This window comes from Lactuca saligna, chromosome 1, assembly GCF_052625555.1.
Source record: "Lactuca saligna cultivar CGN05327 chromosome 1, ASM5262555v1, whole genome shotgun sequence".
Classification (NCBI taxonomy): domain Eukaryota; kingdom Viridiplantae; phylum Streptophyta; class Magnoliopsida; order Asterales; family Asteraceae; genus Lactuca; species Lactuca saligna.
In genome coordinates this window covers 34322803-34342881 of record NC_136417.1, presented here as the reverse complement: position 1 = coordinate 34342881, position 20079 = coordinate 34322803, and the positions used below count along the sequence as shown (strand labels likewise).

Below are 20079 nucleotides of genomic sequence, written 5' to 3'. Positions count from 1 at the left end.
GCTAATTTCGCACTAAATTTATGCGACACAAAGGAGTAGTTGGCTCCGGAATCAAACAGTATATTTGCAGGCAAACCATTTACAAGAAAGGTACCTGAAGCGACGTCTGCTGCCTCCTTTGCAGCCTCGAGCTTCATCTGGAAGGCTCTCGCCTTCGGCTTTGGTGGTATGTTGGGTCTTCCTGCCTCCTTCTTCTTCGGGCAGTCCTTCAAAATGTGCCCTTCTTCATTACACCCATAACAGGCCTTCTGGTTAAGGGTGCATTCGTTGGCATAGTGCCCAGGCTTTCCGCATTTGTAACAAGTGACCCCTCCATCACACTTCCCAGAGTGCTTCTTCTTGCACTTGTCACACCACTTTGCTTCTGATCCTCCTCCTCTCGAACTAGACTTCGAGAATCTACCTTTCTTACCGGACCTCGAGGATCCGTCAAATTTCCGTTTCTCTCCCACTTCCGCTCTCTCCAGACCCTTTTCTCGTATCTGGGTCTCCACATTCTTAGCAGCCCAGATGGCAGCTTTTAGAGTGGTAGTTTGCTTGACCATTGGATCGAAGTCCGCTGGTAATCCGAGGGCAAATTTGTTAACCTTGGAGAGTTCAGTTGGGACGAGGTGAGGAACAAGCTTCATTTTCTCAGTAAAGCTTGCAGCGTATTCAGTAACGCTCATTCTTCCCTTCTTCAGATTCTGGAATTCGTTGCTGATCTCCAGAAGATCCTGCTCAGAGCAGTATTGCATCTTCAACTGTACCAGAAAATCCTCCCACGACATTTTGCTTGCTTCACCTTTGGGCATTGAATCAGCTAATAGCTTCCACCAGCTTAGTACTCCAGATTTCAATAGAGGAACTGCAAGAGCAGTCTTCTGCCTATTGCTACACTCGCAACTCTCAAACATTGTCTCCATCTCAGAGATCCAGTTCATGACTTCCACCGGCATCGGGCTTCCGGATAGACTCGGTGGCTTGGATGCCATGAAATCCTTGTATTTGCATCCACGTCCATCATTTCCTCCATCCTGGTGGTTTTGCCTAACTATCGGTGGGTTGGCTTGACCAATAGTCCCACTGTAGTTTCCTTCTTCAGTCTGCCCTTCGTTCAACTCGGGCTGTTCGAGCTGAATAGTCGCTTCCTCTCGATTTTGCTGGAGCAAACGCCTGGTTTCCTCCATTTGACGATCCAACATTGCCTGGATCATCGCTTGCACTCCGGCCATCGTTATTGGTCCGGCAGCGGCTTCCACAACTGGTATTTGCTCGATCACGGGGGGGTGGTGTCCGTTCCCATTTGCGTTTACGTTTCCGCTAGGGGTCCTTACCATCTTGATCTATATACCGAATAAGGTGGATTTAGATCTTTATTTAGGAGAGACGTTTTAAATCGTCCTTATCACTCCGACACGTTTACATGCTAGTTCTAATATCGTAGTCGTACGTTTAGAATCCTAAACACATAAGGTTCCAGATCCGGTCGGCAACAGACCATAGATCCCGAACAAAATAACAGCATATCATGCATAAAACATTTAGCACATAAAAGCATTTTAGGCACAATTCCTAAAATAAGCTAGTGCTCACACCTCACAATCATCGCTTAGCATTCTAAGTTTAAGTCTAGAAATCCTACAAATTCCTAGTTCGCTTAAACTAATGCTCTGATACCAACTGTGACATCCCCAAAATCACGGCCAGAAAAGACCGGTTTTGTTTATACTTTATTTCAAAATCAGAGTTATCTTTTAATAAAAGGGTTGCGGAATTTGTCCCAAAACAATAATATGATAAAGATTTATCAAAAGCATTTCCATATAAATGTATTTCATTAAAAGACTCGGGATGTCATGTTCGTACAGATCAAAAGTATAAACAGTACAATATAAGCCTTACTACATTATTTCATATCTACAGGCCTATATCCGTAATCCCTCGTCCAAAACATCACACCTATGCTCATGCGCCACTACCTGTAATGCATAAAACTGAGTGGGTCAGGCTTGGGAGCCTGGTGAGCACATAGGGTTTTCAACCCACAATAAGTTTATTAATTTCATCAATCAACAATAACCCGATTACCCGTTCCCGTTATCCTCACTTTACGTCCCTAAACACCTATCATAAGGGACCTAGCCTAAGGATCATCATCGGGACGGACACTACTGCTAAGGGGATTCCTCAGCAATAAATGTCCTAATAGGCAACCATGTGGGGGATGGAGTACACCGGTGAACACATCGTTCACAACACCTACAGGTTGCGAACCTGCTAGTGTTCCACTGGACTGTCTAGAAGAGTCCGTGGTCGTCATCTATACTCCGCTAGATGACTGGATCAACAACAACAACATCGAGGCCTCTCATCATTTTATCACACATCACCTATTACATCTACCCATGTTTTACCCCAACATTTTCGTAGATATAAAATACATATATAGTTTAAATCATTGAAAACATGTATAACAACGTTCATCTAGCATAGATAGCAAGTATTCAGATAATATGCACACATAGAACGTAATTTATATAAAATACTTCATATCTATGTGTAAGTTGAAGGTAACTATGCACTCACCGGAAAAGGTGGTGATTCCGAACTCAGACAGCGCTTCGCTTCTTAAAAAGAATTTTTCTTCGACGAAACCTAGTATTATTACCACTAGAGTTTAGTTTATTATTCGTCGAGACTAATTAATAGTCTAGCTATTATTATTATTATTATTATATAAGCATCAAAAAAATACTTATATAACCCATAATAATAGCCCAAGTATTTATTATAAGTTCCTAATAACGTTACTATAATTAAATAAAAGTTATATTAAAAATAGCGTAGGCGTAGCTCACTTACAGCGGGTTTTATAGAAAACCGGGCTTTGCTTGGAGCAGCGTTCCCGAGCCGAAAAGCTCTTCTTCTCGGAGCCTTCGAGCACTCCGGGGCTTCCGCCTCGTGCTAGGGAGGTTCCCTAGGCTTTTCGGGGGATTTCGGGGCTAGAGAGAGGTTCTAGAGAGAGAGAGAGTAAAGAGAAGAAAGAATGGGAAAGGTGTGAAGAAAATGAGGGTGGGAGAGGTGGTATTTATAGGGTGAAATGTGGCTGAACTTGGTGCCACATGTCACCATCTGGTGGCAAGCCTTGGGGAGAAAGCAATGGCCAAGATTGTGTCACATCACCCATTTTCGCACAGCACACTTCCGACTTCTAAAATCCGTAACTTTCACATACGACCTCCGTTTTTGACGTTCTTTATATCCACGCGTAGGTAATAATAAGATCTACAACTTTCATTTTGACACCGTCAGCTAATTCTCGACCGATCTTAAATTTAACAGTACAAGGAGATTATACTGTTAAACGTCTGCGTAAAATTAATAACTTCTGCATACGGACTCTGTTTTTGTCTGTCTTTTTACCGTTGATTTCCTATTAATGAGATCTTCAACTCTCATTTACGTTGCGTAAGCCAAAAACCGCTCGAACTAAAATTCGAGTTTCAGGCCGTGCACTGCTAAGCCGAATCTTAGAAAAATCATAACTTCTTCATACGAAGTCAGATTTGGGCGTTCTTTTTATCAATGTTCTTAGTTTAACATATTCTACGACTTTTGTTTAGATTGCTAAGGCTAAAAAGTCTTCTATCGTAAATTCACTATTTACGTCTCCCGGTATCGTGCCGGTTTTGTCGTAAAACTTCGGCGGGCCATAACTTCTTCTTTATAGCTCGGATTTCGGCATTCTTTATATGCACGGAAACCTTGAGACATATTCTACAACTTTATGTAGAGATATCGGGATTATCTCACACTTTAATTTTGATCCTCATTTTTATTCTTTATTAATTATACATTTATAATTAAATAATAAACACATAAACACACATAATTCACATAATACTCAAATATTTCATATTTATTACTTCAAAAGAGTTACAATAGTTGACCTAGACTATTACATTGACAAAAATGCTTAGCCCTGAAAACCCGGGCGTTACACCCGACTCGCCGAGTGGATCACCACTCGCCGAGTCCCTCGCAACCAATGTCCTGGGCCCCTGGTTCTACTCGTCGAGTCGGGCTATGACTCGACGAGTTCACCTTCCAACTGTCATTCAACACCTTCATCCTACTCGCCGAGTTGTATGAACAACTCGTTGAGTTCATCTTCATCCGATGAACACTTTATGCTAAGACTCGCCGAGTTGTATGAACAACTCGCCGAGTCTGTTCTTGAGCTATGAAGATTGCCTTGGACTCGCCGAGTCAGGGCATTGACTCGCCGAGTCCTAACATGGGTGAGTTCAGCTCCCAACTCACCGAGTCACCCCCTGTGACTCAAGGCTCAACTCGACACATGAAGAAGGGACCAAATCGGCGACTCGCGACCAGACTCGCCGAGTCACCTATGCGACTCGCCGAGTCGTCGCCATGCACTCCTTAAATATACCGATTTGCTCGATTCCAGTCCATGCCATTCATAGATCTGGACTTCTAGGGCACGAATCACACGTAAAGTTTCCAACTTTACGTGTGGATATTCAACAAAATGGATTATAAGGCTCAAAATGTCTCAAAAGGGTAGATCTAGGGCTAACAATCCTCATGGGGCCAAAAAGCTAACAGATCTGAGCTCCTGGAGCTCAATCTTGCATAGATCCAAAGGCCAAACGCCTTATTACAACATATAATGCACATACCAACTTGGGGAATTGACCAAGAAGGACCCAAATGAAGTTTTAAGCATAGAATCAAGGGGAAAACGGGTTATACCTCAAAGGAACTGTTGAAATGACACAAGGATGGCTGATCTCCTTCTCCTCTTCTTGATCTACTCCTCTTCCTCCTCAAAACCTTCAAGAACACACCAAGAACACCTCAAACTCTCAAGGAAACAAGGGAAAACGATGTAGGGGGAGTTCTGGGGGTGAATGGGGATGAGTTGGGGCGGAATGAGAGTTTAAATAGGGTGCAAACCCTTGAAACTTAGGGTTTCATCCCGCAGCGGTGACTCGCCGAGTCCAGGATGTGGACTCGTCGAGTCGCCTACTTAAAACGTGTCCTGAGTCTCGTCCCTACTCGGCGAGTCGGACCCTATGACTCGCCGAGTCCAAGGCTAAATTAGAGAAATGCCCAAATAAAATTCACATACTGGAAACCAGGTGCTACAAATCTCCCCCACTTATTTTAGACTTCGTCCTCGAAGTCTGCTGCCTGGTCCTGAAACAGCTCGGGGTAGTGCTCCATCATCTCGTCTACCGGCTCCCAAGTCCACTCTGAACCCTTGCGGTGCTGCCATTGCACCTTCACTAGCTCCACCCTCTTGTTCCTTAAATCCTTCGACTTCCTGTTGAGGATTGCGACTGGGCGCTCAATGTAGTTCAGGCTGTCATCAACCTGAATATCCTCCAAAGGTACTACTGCAGAATCGTCCACTAGGCACTTCCGCAACTGCGAAACATGGAAAGTGCTGTGAATCTGGCTAAGCTCGGCTGGCAGATCCAGCCTATATGCCACCTTGCCCACCCGGGCTAAGACCCTGAACGGTCCGATGAATCGCGGGCCTAACTTGCCCCGCTTCCTGAATCGGATGACGCCTTTCCACGGCGACACCTTCAGGAGGACCATATCCCCGACCTGGAACTCTAAATCGGATCGACGCTTGTCGGCATAACTTTTCTGCCGACTCTGAGCAGTCTGAAGCCTGCTCCGGACCTGCTGGATCCTCTCAGTCGTCTTGAGCACCACTTCGGTGCTCCCCATAACTCTCTGGCCAACCTCACCCCAGCATATCGGGGTCCTACACCTCCGTCCGTACAACATCTCGAAGGGAGGGCGGTCGATACTCTCGTGATAGCTGTTGTTGTAGGAGAACTCAGCCAAAGGAAGATAGGTATCCCAGCTATCACCGAAATCCAGAACACACGCCCGCAACATGTCCTCCAAGGTCTGGATGGTCCGCTCACTCTGTCCATCAGTCTGCGGGTGAAAGGCGGTGCTGAAATGCAGACGAGTGCCCAACTCGTCATGGAATCTCTTCCAAAACCTGGAAGTAAAACGCACATCCCTGTCCGAGATCACCGATACCGGCACCCCATGCCGTGCCACAATCTCCCTGATATAGATGTCGGCCAATTTCTCGGCCGATATGCTCTCCGGAATCGGAATAAAGTGAGCGCTCTTGGTCAATCTATCCACGATGACCCAAATCGAATCCACTCCACGCGCGGTCCTGGGAAGCTTCGTGATAAAATCCATCGTGATATCTTCCCATTTCCACAGTGGAATATCCAGCGGCTGCATCTTACCATGCGGTCTCTGATGTTCGGCCTTGACCTTCCTGCAGGTCAAACATCGCTCGACATACCATGCCACATCCCGCTTCATGCAGGGCCACCAATAGTCTAGACGAAGATCCCTATACATCTTCGTCGCCCCGGGATGAATAGAGAATCGGGACTTGTGCGCCTCCTCCATCAAAATCTGGCGCACGCCCCCGTGATACGGCACCCACACCCTATGGTGTAGTGTCAATAACCCTCGGCTATCGTAATCGAAGGAGGAAACCTGACCTACTACACGCTCGCTCTTCCGATGCTCCTCCTTGATAGCCTCCTGTTGAGCTTCCCGAATCTGCTCCAACAGGGGAGTCACCACAGTCATCCTCAAACAGGCGTCCCTGATCGGCGCCGTCTTACGGCTAAGCGCATCGGCCACCACATTGGCCTTTCCCGGGTGGTAAAGGATCTCGCAATCATAATCCTTCACCACATCCAACCACCGACGCTGCCTCATGTTCAGATTCGGCTGATCCATGAGGTACCTCAAGCTCTTATGGTCCGTGTAGATGGTACACCGAACCCCATAGAGGTAATGTCGCCAAATCTTGAGGGCAAATACCACCGCCCCCAACTCCAAATCGTGCGTCGGGTAGCTCGCCTCGTGAGGCTTGAGCTGCCTCGAAGCGTAAGCAATGACATGCCCCCTTTGCATCAGCACCGCGCCCAACCCAGAAATGGACGCATCACAATATACCACGAAATCCTCTACGCCCTCTGGCAGGGCTAAGATCGGCGCCTCGCACAATCTCTGTCTCAGCATCTCAAATGCAGCCTGCTGCTCAGGTCCCCACCGAAAGACCACGGCTTTCTTCGTCAGCCGCGTCAGGGGCACGGCTATCTTGGAGAAATCCTGGATAAATCTCCGATAGTAGCCTGCCAATCCCAGGAAGCTCCGAATCTCAGATGGGGACTTCGGAACCTCCCATCTCATCACGGCCTCGACCTTGGCCGGATCGACCAGAATCCCGTTCTGGTTGACGAGGTGCCCCAGAAATTGCACCTCGCGCAACCAAAACTCACACTTGGAGAACTTGGCATACAAGCTCTCCCTCCTCAGGGTCTCTAACACCTCTCTCAAATGCTCCTCATGTTCCTCCCGGGTCTTGGAATAAACCAAGATATCATCGATAAAGACTATCACAGACCGGTCCAGCATCGGCCTGCATACACGATTCATGAGGTCCATGAACGCGGCAGGAGCATTGGTGAGCCCAAACGGCATCACCACGAACTCGTAATGGCCATAGCGCGTCCGAAACGCGGTCTTCTGCATATCCTCCTCCCTGACCCTCATCTGATGGTAACCCGAACGCAAATCAATCTTGGAGAACCAAGATGCGCCCTAAAGCTGGTCAAAGAGATCATCAATCCTCGGAAGCGGGTAACGGTTCTTCACCGTTACCTTGTTCAGCTCCCGATAATCTATACACATCCGATGCGACCCATCCTTCTTCTTCACAAACAGAATCGGGGCTCCCCAGGGCGAACTGCTCGGCCGAATAAATCCCTTGTCCAGCAGCTCCTGCAGCTGCGTAGACAACTCCTGCATCTCGGGAGGAGCCAACCGATACGGTGCTTTGGCTATCGGAGCCGCACCGGGAATGAGGTCAACCCTGAACTCCACCTGTTGCTCCGGAGGTATCCCAGGTAGTTCCTCCGGGAAAACATCAGCAAAATCTCGAACTACCGGGACCTCGCTCACGGTCGCCTTACCCGCCTCCCGGGTGTCCATCACGTACGCGACATAACCCGCGCATCCCTGCTGAAGGTAGCGCCTAGCCCTCGCTGCTGAACATACAGTGGGTCCACACTGCGGCCACTCTCCATGAATCACTAACTTTCCCCCGCTTGGGGTCCTGACTCGCACTAGCTGCTGTGCGCAATCTATCACTGCCCCATTAGGGCTCAACCAATCCATACCAATAATCACCTTGTTCCCACGCAAAGGAATGGGAACCAAGTCTACCAGGTAACACTCCTCAAACAGTCGCAGAACACAATCTCGAAACACCATCGATGCTCGCACCGACCGATCGTCAGCAATCTCTACCTCTAACGGGCAATCTAACTCGCCTGAAGTCTCATGAAATCTCTTGCTAAGAGCAAGAGAAACGAATGATCGGGATGCACCCGAGTCGAACAATACCTGAATCGGGATTCCGTTCACATGGAACGATCCTAATACACATGTATACACACGGAGCACATATCAATATCATAACAATGAAAAATAAAAGATAGAAGGAAGGAATCATACCCGTCACCACATCGGGTGCGGCGCGCGCCTCCTCGGCAGTCAACTGAAATGCCCGACTCCTCACCACTGGAGCCTCTGCCTTGCCCTGACGGCCATCCGTGATCCGTAGGGTCGCTGGAGCTGGCGCCTTTACTGGCGCTGAAGCTGTCAACATGGGGCAATTGGCCTTCTTGTGGCCCCTCTGGTTGCAGTGGAAACACAGCAACTCCGATGTCTGAATAACGGTCGCAGGAGCAGTGCAATCCCTGCTGATATGCCCAAACTTGCCGCACTTGTAGCAGCCTGACGATCCCATCCTGCACGCCCCCTCGTGCGGCCTGCCGCACCTCCTGCAGCGGCTCGGTCCCGACTGGCCTTTCGGCCTCCCATCTGCTCCCTTGGGCTTCTTCCCCGAAGCCCCTGATGCCTGACCATCCTCAAGTTTCCGTTTCCGGATGTGCTCCAAATCTATCTCTCTCTCTCTAGCCCTGGCAATCATGGAGTCCAGGGTAGGGCAAGCCGAAAAGCTAACGTGCTCCCGAATGTCGGCTCATAGCATATCATGGTAACGAGTCCTCCTCATATCCTCGTCACCTGCGTACTGGGGCACCAACAAAGCCCTCTCTCGAAACTTGGCGGTGATCTCCGCCACGGTCTCTGTCGTCTGCCTCATGTCTAAGAACTCCCTAGCCAGCTGCTGAAGCTCGACCTCTGGCGCAAACTCTGCCCTGAACCTAGCCACAAAGTCCGACCAGGTCATTGCCTCGATAGCCGAGGCTCCCAACGAGTCACCCACTGACTCCCACCAATCTCGGGCCCGGTCCCGTAAACACCCTGCTGCGTACCTCACCTTCGACCCCTCGGGGCAGAAGCTGATCAACTGGGCGGACTCGATATCCGCAATCCACCGCCTGGCGACAATGGGGTCCTTTACCCCATGGAAATCCGGCGCACCACTGCCCCTGAAGTCCTTGAAGGATAGTGTGCGAGATCCTGACTGGCTGGAGGCCAAGTCGCTCCTGAATGCCCGTAGGCGATCCTCCATCAACTCCACGATCCCTTCCTTGATCGACCCAAAGATGATGGGGGTCGACTCAAGGATGCCCCTAGTGATCTCCGACGTGATGAACTCACGTAGCCTCTCCTCAATCGGCTCGGTGCCAGATCCCGAACCTGACCCCTCTCCTGACCCGCCCTCTGTCGGTCTCGGTCGAAGTACCACCATTCTGCAAAACATCAATATAATCATTAGTGGTACTGCTACTTTCTGAGGGATCTCAACTACTTACAGGTTCCTTGGTCTCGTCTTGGCCTTCCTCGGCTCGGGTACGGATCCTCTATTTTCAGTAGTACGGGCCCATACTACCTTCCACATCTATCCGTACCGTCTCCGAGGAATTCCCCGACTCCACCAGCTCCCCTTTACTACTGCTACTCTCTGCTATTCTCATCCTGGGCTTGCCCTAGGGGAAACCCAAGTTCAACACAACCGGTCCTCAGCTGCTATAGGCCTCCTCATAATGCCAGTTAGCCACCACCTAAACACCATCACATGTAATGAGGATTAGATAATCCTTCAAGTAAAAGGTCCGTCCCTACAACGGTTGGACTCAAACAAGAGCTGCGCAATAGGGCCAGTTCCAACACTTTGGGATTATTCAACCCTGATTACATGTGGTGTGACGTGTTTACCTAGTGGCTCACTCCCATTACTCAGAATCCCACCAAGCACGAAGCAAGCAGCATTCGGATAAGGAAAAACAGACTCAAGCCGAAACTGTGCTTAGAATAAGAAACGACACTTAACATAGGATGCTAAGCTCATTCTATCAGGCATAACCTAAACAGGCTATCCTACTGCTGTCTACTCGATTCTAGCATGCAATATTCAATAAGCTGTAGCAAATAAACGGGCACATAAGGCATCACTCCTAGATCCTTAGCCTATTCTAGCATGCAATATTCAGTAAGCTGATAAACATAACATAAACTTGTATGGGTACTATGGGGAATACTTACTTGAGCTCGGCCGGTCGCGCACGTCACACACTTTACTCTTTCTTGTGACTCTCTTCTGGGTTTTAAAGAACAATTTCTTTTGGAAAAATCTTTTAATCCCTCGATTTGAGTCCAAACACTCCCGAAGGCGTGTCCGAATCCCTCAAACCAGGGCTCTGATACCAACTTGAAACGACCCAATTTTTTTTTTTTTTAAATATTACTTTAGAGAACATTAATAAATAAAAACATTGTTTGTTCACACCATAACACATTGCAACCATGTTCTAAAAAGCCACACCATACATTCCATCAAAATATCAGAGTACAGTCCCAGTAATCTCATAAATGCGGAAACCGAAGAGTGTGTGTATGACGTGCCGCTACCGCGCCGGCTCCTTCCCCTTCGATGCAGAGGTACCTGAAAACAAAACTGTAAACGTAAGCACAAAGCCTAGTGAGTTCCCCCAACGTACCACATACCATACAAACACATAACATACGTACTGCCAGGCTGTTCTGGGGTGCCTGACTACCCGGTACGGCCATTCTGGGGTGCCGACCTACCCATACGGCCATTATGGGGTGCCGTCTGACCCGTGTCAAGCCATTCTGGGGTGCTGACTACCCATGTCAAGCCATTCTGGGGTGCTGACTACCCATCGGTCCTAACAACCGATCCTCGGGGACTATTTCACCCCCTACTACTACGATCATATATAACATAACAAGCCAGCATGCATACATATCATCACATACTGTCAGACGTATCTGGGGTGTCTGACTACCCTTTGGTCCTAACAACCAAACTCTACTACTATCACATACAACATATCATGCTAGCATATAACATGTCAGGTAATAGCAAACTTAGATGATATCACAAAGACAATCACCTATCATACACCTCCTACTGGTGGGTCGGCATGGTGGCCTTAGACCCACCGCTACTGGAAGGTAACTCACCTCAAAGTAGCTGCTGAACTGATCGGGAACTAACTGACTGCTGCTGCTCCGGGAGTCCTCCGGCTGCAATTCCCACAACATACTCAATCAAACACTGCTAACCGTCCTTTAGGTAAAAATGACCATTTTACCCCTGATTTAGTTCTAAGCCAATGTTAGGGTCAACTTTCAGTTGACCCGACTCGCCGAGTGGATCACCACTCGCCGAGTCCCTAGCAACCAATGTCCTGGGCCCCTGGTTCTACTCGTCGAGTCGGGCTATGACTCGACGAGTTCACCTTCCAACTGTCATTCAACACCTTCATCCTACTCGCCGAGTTGTATGAAAAACTCGTCGAGTTCATCTTCATCCGATGAACACTTTATGCTAAGACTCGCCGAGTTGTATGAACAACTCGCCGAGTCTGTTCTTGAGCTATGAAGATTGCCTTGGACTCGCCGAGTCAGGGCATTGACTCGCCGAGTCCTAACATGGGTGAGTTCAGCTCCCAACTCACCGAGTCACCCCCTGTGACTCAAGGCTCAACTCGACACATGAAGAAGGGACCAAATCGGCGACTCGCGACCAGACTCGCCGAGTCACCTATGCGACTCGCCGAGTCGTCGCCATGCACTCCTTAAATATACCGATTTGCTCGATTCCAGTCCATGCCATTCATAGATCTGGACTTCTAGGGCACGAATCACACGTAAAGTTTCCAACTTTACGTGTGGATATTCAACAAAATGGATTATAAGGCTCAAAATGTCTCAAAAGGGTAGATCTAGGGCTAACAATCCTCATGGGGCCAAAAAGCTAACAGATCTGAGCTCCTGGAGCTCAATCTTGCATAGATCCAAAGGCCAAACGCCTTATTACAACATATAATGCACATACCAACTTGGGGAATTGACCAAGAAGGACCCAAATGAAGTTTTAAGCATAGAATCAAGGGGAAAACAGGTTATACCTCAAAGGAACTGTTGAAATGACACAAGGATGGCTGATCTCCTTCTCCTCTTCTTGATCTACTCCTCTTCCTCCTCAAAACCTTCAAGAACACACCAAGAACACCTCAAACTCTCAAGGAAACAAGGGAAAACGATGTAGGGGGAGTTCTGGGGGTGAATGGGGACGAGTTGGGGCGGAATGAGAGTTTAAATAGGGTGCAAACCCTTGAAACTTAGGGTTTCATCCCGCAGCGGTGACTCGCCGAGTCCAGGATGTGGACTCGTCGAGTCGCCTACTTAAAACGTGTCCTGAGTCTCGTCCCTACTCGGCGAGTCGGACCCTATGACTCGCCGAGTCCAAGGCTAAATTAGAGAAATGCCCAAATAAAATTCACATACCGGAAACCAGGTGCTACAACTCTCAACAAGATGGAACAAATGGTTAAACTTCCTTCTCAAACCAAGAAGAACCCCAATGTGAGTGCAATAACCTTGAGAAGTGGGAAAACACTTGGAGAATGCAAACCTAAAAGAGTTTCAAGAGAAGAAGAAGATGAAGTTATTATTGTTGAACCTTCAAAAGTTGTAGCTACTCCAAAGGACCCGATTGTGCCAAACATTGACCAACCCGACTCTTCCAATAAACCCATCAAACCATTGGTCATACCACCACCTTTTCCCTCCCGGTTAGCCTTTTCCAAGAAGATAGAGGAAGAAAATGAATTATTTGAAACTTTCCGCACAGTCTAAATCAATACTCCACTATTGAATGTTATTAAGAAAATTCCAAGTTATGCAAAAGTTCTCAAGGATTTGTGCACCAAGAAGAGGAAATTCAAGGAAAATGAAAATATTCAATTCGATGCAAACGTGTCTGCGGTTATCCAAAAGAAGTTACCTCCCAAATGCAAGGACCCAGGAATATTTGATATCCCTTGTACCATTTAGGGGTGTTTACGGGGCGGTTCGGTTCGGATAATAATAAAATTATGAACCGTGACCACGGGGCGGATACCTTACATGCACTATCCGTAACCGAACCAAATTGTGTAAAAAACCGAAACGAACCGAACCGTATAAAGACGGGTAACCACGGTTCGATCCACGGTTACCCGCTAAAAAAATCAATTTTTGTTAGAGTTCTAAAACCATACATTACCAAAAAAAATGATAAATCTAATACATAGACATTAATAACATGGGATTTTCTAATATGTGCCCTAAGGGCACATATAAGAAGTATTAATTAATCATAATTATTACCATAATTAAATGTGAAATACATTAATTATAGAGATCATTAATAAATTTTATATTTAATTATGGTAATATTTCTTATAATTAATGTGTTTAACATTTAATTATGGTAATAATTATGATTAATTAATACTTCTTATATGTACCCTTAGGGCACATATTAGAAAATCCCTTAATAACATACCATACATTGATACATTTGATACAAAACATATCATGCATAATAATATAAACAAATATAAAAAAAATTGAGAAAAAAAAAATAAATGACGTGTAAAGCCGTTAATTGGTATAGGGTATGTATTAAGAGTCTAATTTGGTCAAATAGTCAGATTATTATTCAATGTTCCATTAATAATCACAACTAATAAATCATGACATAAGACATACTTATCAATTATATATGCATATCTAAAATAAAAACATTTAATTTAATAAAATAATGTTTCAATAATGTGTAAAGTGTATATATATATTATATATATATATATATATATATATATATATATATATATATATATATATATATATATATATAATGTAATACGGTTCGGTTCGGGTATCAACGGATACCTAAATATCAAAACCGAAAGCGACCCGTATATATCCGGTTTTTTCGGTTTCAGTTTTTTCGGTTTTGGTTTTTCACGGTTTCGGTTTTTTTCGGTTTCGGATTGACCGGATCGGTTCGGTTTTTCGGTTTTACGGTTTTTTTGCACACCCCTAGTACCATTGGTGATTTGCATGTCGAAAGGGACATTTAGATCTTGGAGCCTCGATCAATGTGATGCCATATTCGGTCTTTCAATGTATCAATGTTGGACCTTTGGAAGAAATGGGAGTAATTATTCAATTAGCGGTCAAGTCAAGTGTGTCTCCAAGAGGAGTGTTGGAGGATGTGTTAGTACAAGTTAATCAACTAGTATTTCTCGCGGATTTTTATGTTATTGGTCTTGAAGAGAGGACTCCTTCCAAATCATCTATGACCCTCCTTGGAAGACCTTTCATGAATACCGCTCACACGATCATTGATATCCATAAAGGAAAAATTACTATGGAGTTTGACGAAGATATCATTCACTTCAACATCTTTGAAGCAATGAGGTACCCTAGCAACATTTCTCCATTGTACCGGGTTGATGTGATTGAGCCAATAAACGAGATAAGCCCTAATGTATGCATATACAAGATTCTTATGGAAGATTATTGCAAGCCTAGGAGAGAGGCTCAAAGAAGATCGAATCCTCCAATGATGGAAGTGGTCAAGAAGAAGATAATTAAAAGGTTTAAAAAGTGCAAATAGAAGAAAAAGGTATTTCATGGCAAGCACATAACCCAAAAACACTTTATTCCAGGTCAAAATTTTCTTCTTTATCATTCATGCTTGAAGTTATTCCCGAGAAAATTGCGATCTCGATAGCACGAACCTTTCATTGTTTTAAAAGTGTTTGCTTATGGTGCAGTTGAAATCAATTGGAAACAAATCAAATCTTTAAAGTGAATGGGAATTGATTAAAACCATTTTATGAAGGCTTTGACACTGGAGAATTCGACAACGTAACATTGGAAACTTCGATTTACGAAGGTTGACAGAAGAGGGGCTATGTCTTGGCAAAGACGTTAAATAAATGCATTGTAAATAAATAATCTCCACTTGAAGTTTTGATGTTTCTAGGCTTAAAGTTGGTCTAAAATAAGCATCTTGAGGTTTAGCAATGATCTTGGTAACGCATGGAAGAAAACTAGAGCTTGTGGAGCGACAAATTGCAAAAAATGTAAACATCTGCAACTTGCGCGGGTGCCCGCGCAAACGTTGCGCGACCCATCCCTACCCATGCAAAATCCGAGCTCAAATTACCCCTGGATTGGATGCATTCTCATGTATGCACGCGGCTGCCCCCCACCCGCGCAAAGTTTGCGAGGGTACCCGCGCAAATATGTCACTTCATAAGAAAATTTCGAGCCATTTCATATGCTTCCTTTGCGCGACCAAGATTTCATCCATGTGTATTTAGACGGCCAAGAACTCCACCCACACATCATTATACGACCTATGTGTTGCTTCCGTGCCATCCTAGCGGGCCTCCTCCACCTTGATCCCGATATGATCCTTCCTTACTCTCATCCTAAGCATTGAGGACAATGCTTCATTTTAAGCTTGGGGTGAGGTATTCTTATATTTTATTTTTTATTGCATTTAGGTTGTATAAATTTGCATTTAGAGTAAGTCATTTAGGTCATTCATATAAATTGCATAAAATTCTCTAAAATATTGCATATTTTGTTTCTTTCTTTTCTAATTTTCATACTTTTTAGATGCATTGTAGTTTAAGTTCATGCATTTTTGTTCTCTATTGTCTTCTCATCCGTACAGGTACCATAGCGCCGAGTCATAAGTATTGAATCATAGATTGGTCCCGGGTCTTGATATGGAATTCCTTGTATTGGATAAATGGGACACGTTTTGAGCCTCACATACCACTTTGAGACTGCTTGTGTGGGGGTCAGATGCAGGTAGCTTGATTGGGTCTAGGTGCGGAGGGATGTGATTGGTCAAATGGATGTGTGCGAGCAAAGATTAGCCCGGTATGGTATTTTGAATACATTGAAGACTCGCATCTTGGTTTTTGGGGGAATACCCCTTAGGTGCTGTTTGTTTTTCTGAAGCCAAAATGTCTGCAGTCTGCGGACCACATCTGCAAGCCTCTGCAGCAGAAGAGGTGGACCAAACGTCTGCAGTCTGCAATAAGAAGACTGTTTGTTTTTTAACGTCTGCAGGCTGCTGAAATAAACTGAATTTTAAATAAAATTATTTTACAAACTTAAAATGATTTTTCAACACCAAAATTTTAATAATAATAGTCTTATAACATTGAAAATAAAATTCATGCAACTAAATTAGTCATACAATAAAAAAAAAATGTTTTACAATAACAATTTCATTTAAAACAATTCAATGTATATTGTGCATCAACTGATCAGCAATTTCATCACGTAACTGAGTCATATATTCACGGTCTGCTGCAGTACCATGTGTTGGAATCTCGTCTTCATCATCATCAATGGCCACATTGTTATTTCGAAACGGGACATTGGGTTCATCGTATCGTGCGAAATACTCATCACTCAATCCTTCTTTCCTTATATAATTATGAAGCGCGAAGCATGCCATGGCAATGTTTCTTTGTGTCACAAACGGGAATGGTGCCATCCTCTTCAATATAGGGAAGCGTGCTTTCAAAACACCAAAAGCACGCTCAATGACATTTCGAAGTTTTGCATGTCCATGGTTAAATTTTTCTTTATTGGTCAATGCACGTCTTTGACGAAAATCTCCAAGCCAATACCTCACATTACGATAAGGGGCCATAAATCCTCGAGTGTGTGCATACGCGGCATCACAAAGATAATATTTGTCTGAAAAAAATGCAAAACACTAATCAATTTTCAAATTAAAATGAAAATATTAAAAAAAAAAACAAAAAATTACCTGGTGGTGGAAACGGGAATGATGCTTGTGGATCGGCTACTGCTTCTGATAATATTCTAGAGTCATGCGCTACCCCTTCCCACCCGGTCACAAAAAATGTAAAAATCATATTGAAGTCACATATTGCCAATATGTTTTGGTAGCAATCTCCCTTTCCCCTACTTCTATATAAGTCTTGTTTCTTAGCAGGGACAACAGCATGTATCAAAGTGCCATCAAGTGCACCAACTGCTCCTTTGAAAACCCTTCGTAGCCTCCTATTATGTCCTGGAATGTTTGGATTCGGATTAAAAGATGTTGGTACTATAACATCTTGTGCGAAAAGCATCATTTTTTCCAACACTTCATAAAAAAATTTATGAATTGTTTGCTTCGAGTGTTGAAATCTCCGCTTGATAATCACGTAACGTTGATTATGTCCGATCATCATAAAAAACATAGCCATCTTTTCCTCAACTGATACATGTTTGCTGTCCTTTAATGAGTAATTTGCTCTAAAATGAGCACATAGTCGTACAAAAGATTCACGGGACATGCGTAATACTTCAACACATTGTAAACGATTACGGTGTAATAACTCCAATGTGTATTCATGTCCCGTCATTTCCGAATCATTATCCCGCAATCGTTTCACACCCCTCTTCCAAAAATAACGGATGTATAGGTACATTAGAATTACGAGAAGTAACTTTTGATCGTGATCCATATGAACCTAAAATCAACAAAGTAGAACTTTAAAAAACATTACATAAACCATATTTCAAGTATCAAATAAACATTCCATTTATCATATTTCAAGCCAAAATAACATTACATAAACCATATTTCAAGTATCAAATAAACATTCCATTAATCATATTTCAAGTACCAACAAGGGCAAAAAGACCTAACAAAATAGTTCCAACAAAGGCAAAAACATTTAACAAAGTAGTTCCAACAAGGGCAAAAAGACCTAACAAAATAGTTCCAACAAAGGCAAAAACATTTAACAAAGTAGTTCCAACAAGGGCAAAAAGACTTAACAAATACTTTCAACACTAGAAAATCATCGAACAATCTTCCCATCCTTCAAAACTCCTAAACTGGTACCCGTCATCTCAAGCCACCCTCGTAATATCTCGGGAACATCGGGCAAATGCATCCACATCTCTCTCATGTTCATGGTTCCTCCAAAAATATGATATGCGACAAAGCGTAAAGGATCTGTAGGTCCTAACTGAAGGACCTCTAACTTCTCTAAACACTGAGGAATTGTATACCCTTTAGTCAAACTTTGTAGAGCTTTCTTCATTTCAAATGCTAAATCGTCAGCAGTAACAGAATTTCCATCAGGTGAAGAAGCAGACGGTGAGGCACTAGGAGCTACAGGAGTTGAGGGTTTAGCCCTTTTGTTGGGGTTACCGGATGGTGTAGCAGTATATGGTGAACCAGTATATGGTGAACCAGCAGAAGGTGAAGCAGCAGAAGGTGAAGCTGCAGAAGGTGAAGCAGCAGAAGGTGGTGGCTCATGATGAGAAGTGTCAACACCATCATCATCCATTGCATCAAAAGGGGTGGCGGTGATCTGAAGTGGTGGAACACGACAGGAGGATGCGCCAGCTACTGATGATGATTGGGTTGAGTAACTCCTAAAATTACCAGTAGCACTATTTCCATCAAAAAGACGTGCACAAAGATATGGAAAAGGCAATGGAATTGTTCTCAAAGAAGCAGCTTTCGGATGCCCCTAAACCCAAATGTAACAAGAAATAGTATAAGAATATTTGGCAACTTCAAACGTAAATGTTATATATATATATATATATATATATATATATATATATATATATATATATATATATATATATATATTATTGTATATTAATGTATATGTACCTTCTTAAAATCATCCCACTCCTCGGCTGTTAAATTAAAAGTGTTTGTTTGAGAATTGTATATATTACCGGTTTTGTTTTTTAAATATATCCATCCAGTGTATTTGGCTTTCAGATTGTCATATGCGTTTTTCATTTGTTTTTGAGTCAACTCAACCCCAAATTTCTCCTTAAGAACTCTTCCAAGCCTTATCCATGAATCTTTCTGTAAACTCAATCCTTTTCTACCAACAGTCTCTACTTCTTCAATACAAGTATCCAATAAGCATTTTAAGTGCTCATTGGTCCATTGTTGTTTTTCTCCCATGTCTAATAACCAACTAACAATAAACAGTGAACAAGTAACATCATTATTTCAAGAAAAAAATTTTATTTTCACGACAAATTTGTAATTTTGTTTGATTTTCAATCACAATAATGTGAAACTTTTTATTCAATTATAAATAACCTCAATTAGAGTGTTTTAATTCAAAGTTTTCTAAAAAACTTTATAAATCAAATAAACTTCACTTTAACGACAAAAAACTTTACTTCTATAAAATAAACAAAACTTATGTCTCTTTTTGATGCTTTCTATCATATACATACAAAATCAACAATCATATACATATACACTATCATATAAATATACACAATCAATAATCATATATATATATATATATATATATATATATATATATATATATACAACTTTGAATTACTGCATATTTAAGCACAAACACATCACAACAATCTAGTTGAGGCTTTTTATTGCTAATTGAAGCACAAACACATAATCAAATCTAGGTTCAATTGCTAATTGAAGCACAAACACATCACAACAATCTAGTTGAGGCTTTTTATTGCTAATTGAAGCACAAACACATAATCAAATCTAGGTTCAATTGCTAATTGAAGCACAAACACATCACAACAATCTAGTTGAGGCTTTTTATTGCTAATTGAAGCACAAACACATAATCAAATCTAGGTTCAATTGCTAATTGAAGCACAAACACATCA

General features: G+C 43.6%; 1 protein-coding gene across 1 annotated transcript; it reads right to left on the bottom strand.

Annotated features, from left to right (window-relative positions):
• Nucleotides 1–16666: 16666 nt before the first annotated feature.
• Nucleotides 16667–17807, bottom strand: LOC145004671 (uncharacterized). Its single transcript, XM_078963643.1, has 2 exons — nucleotides 17204–17807; nucleotides 16667–17130 (listed from the first exon to the last, which is right to left on the bottom strand). Exons 1-2 carry the CDS (start codon nucleotides 17805–17807, stop codon nucleotides 16667–16669), a joined length of 1068 nt encoding a protein of 355 aa, XP_078819769.1.
• Between the last annotated feature and the right edge of the window lie 2272 nt (nucleotides 17808–20079).

What these genes read in the sequence shown, in the direction of transcription:
- LOC145004671 (XM_078963643.1), bottom strand. Translation starts at nt 17,807, where the DNA reads ATGACGGGACATGAATACACATTGGAGTTATTACACCGTAATCGTTTA. An exon ending in ATTCCCGTTTCCACCACCAG is followed by an intron (nt 17,131 to 17,203) that starts GTAATTTTTTGT and finishes CATTTTTTTCAG; the next exon opens with ACAAATATTATCTTTGTGAT.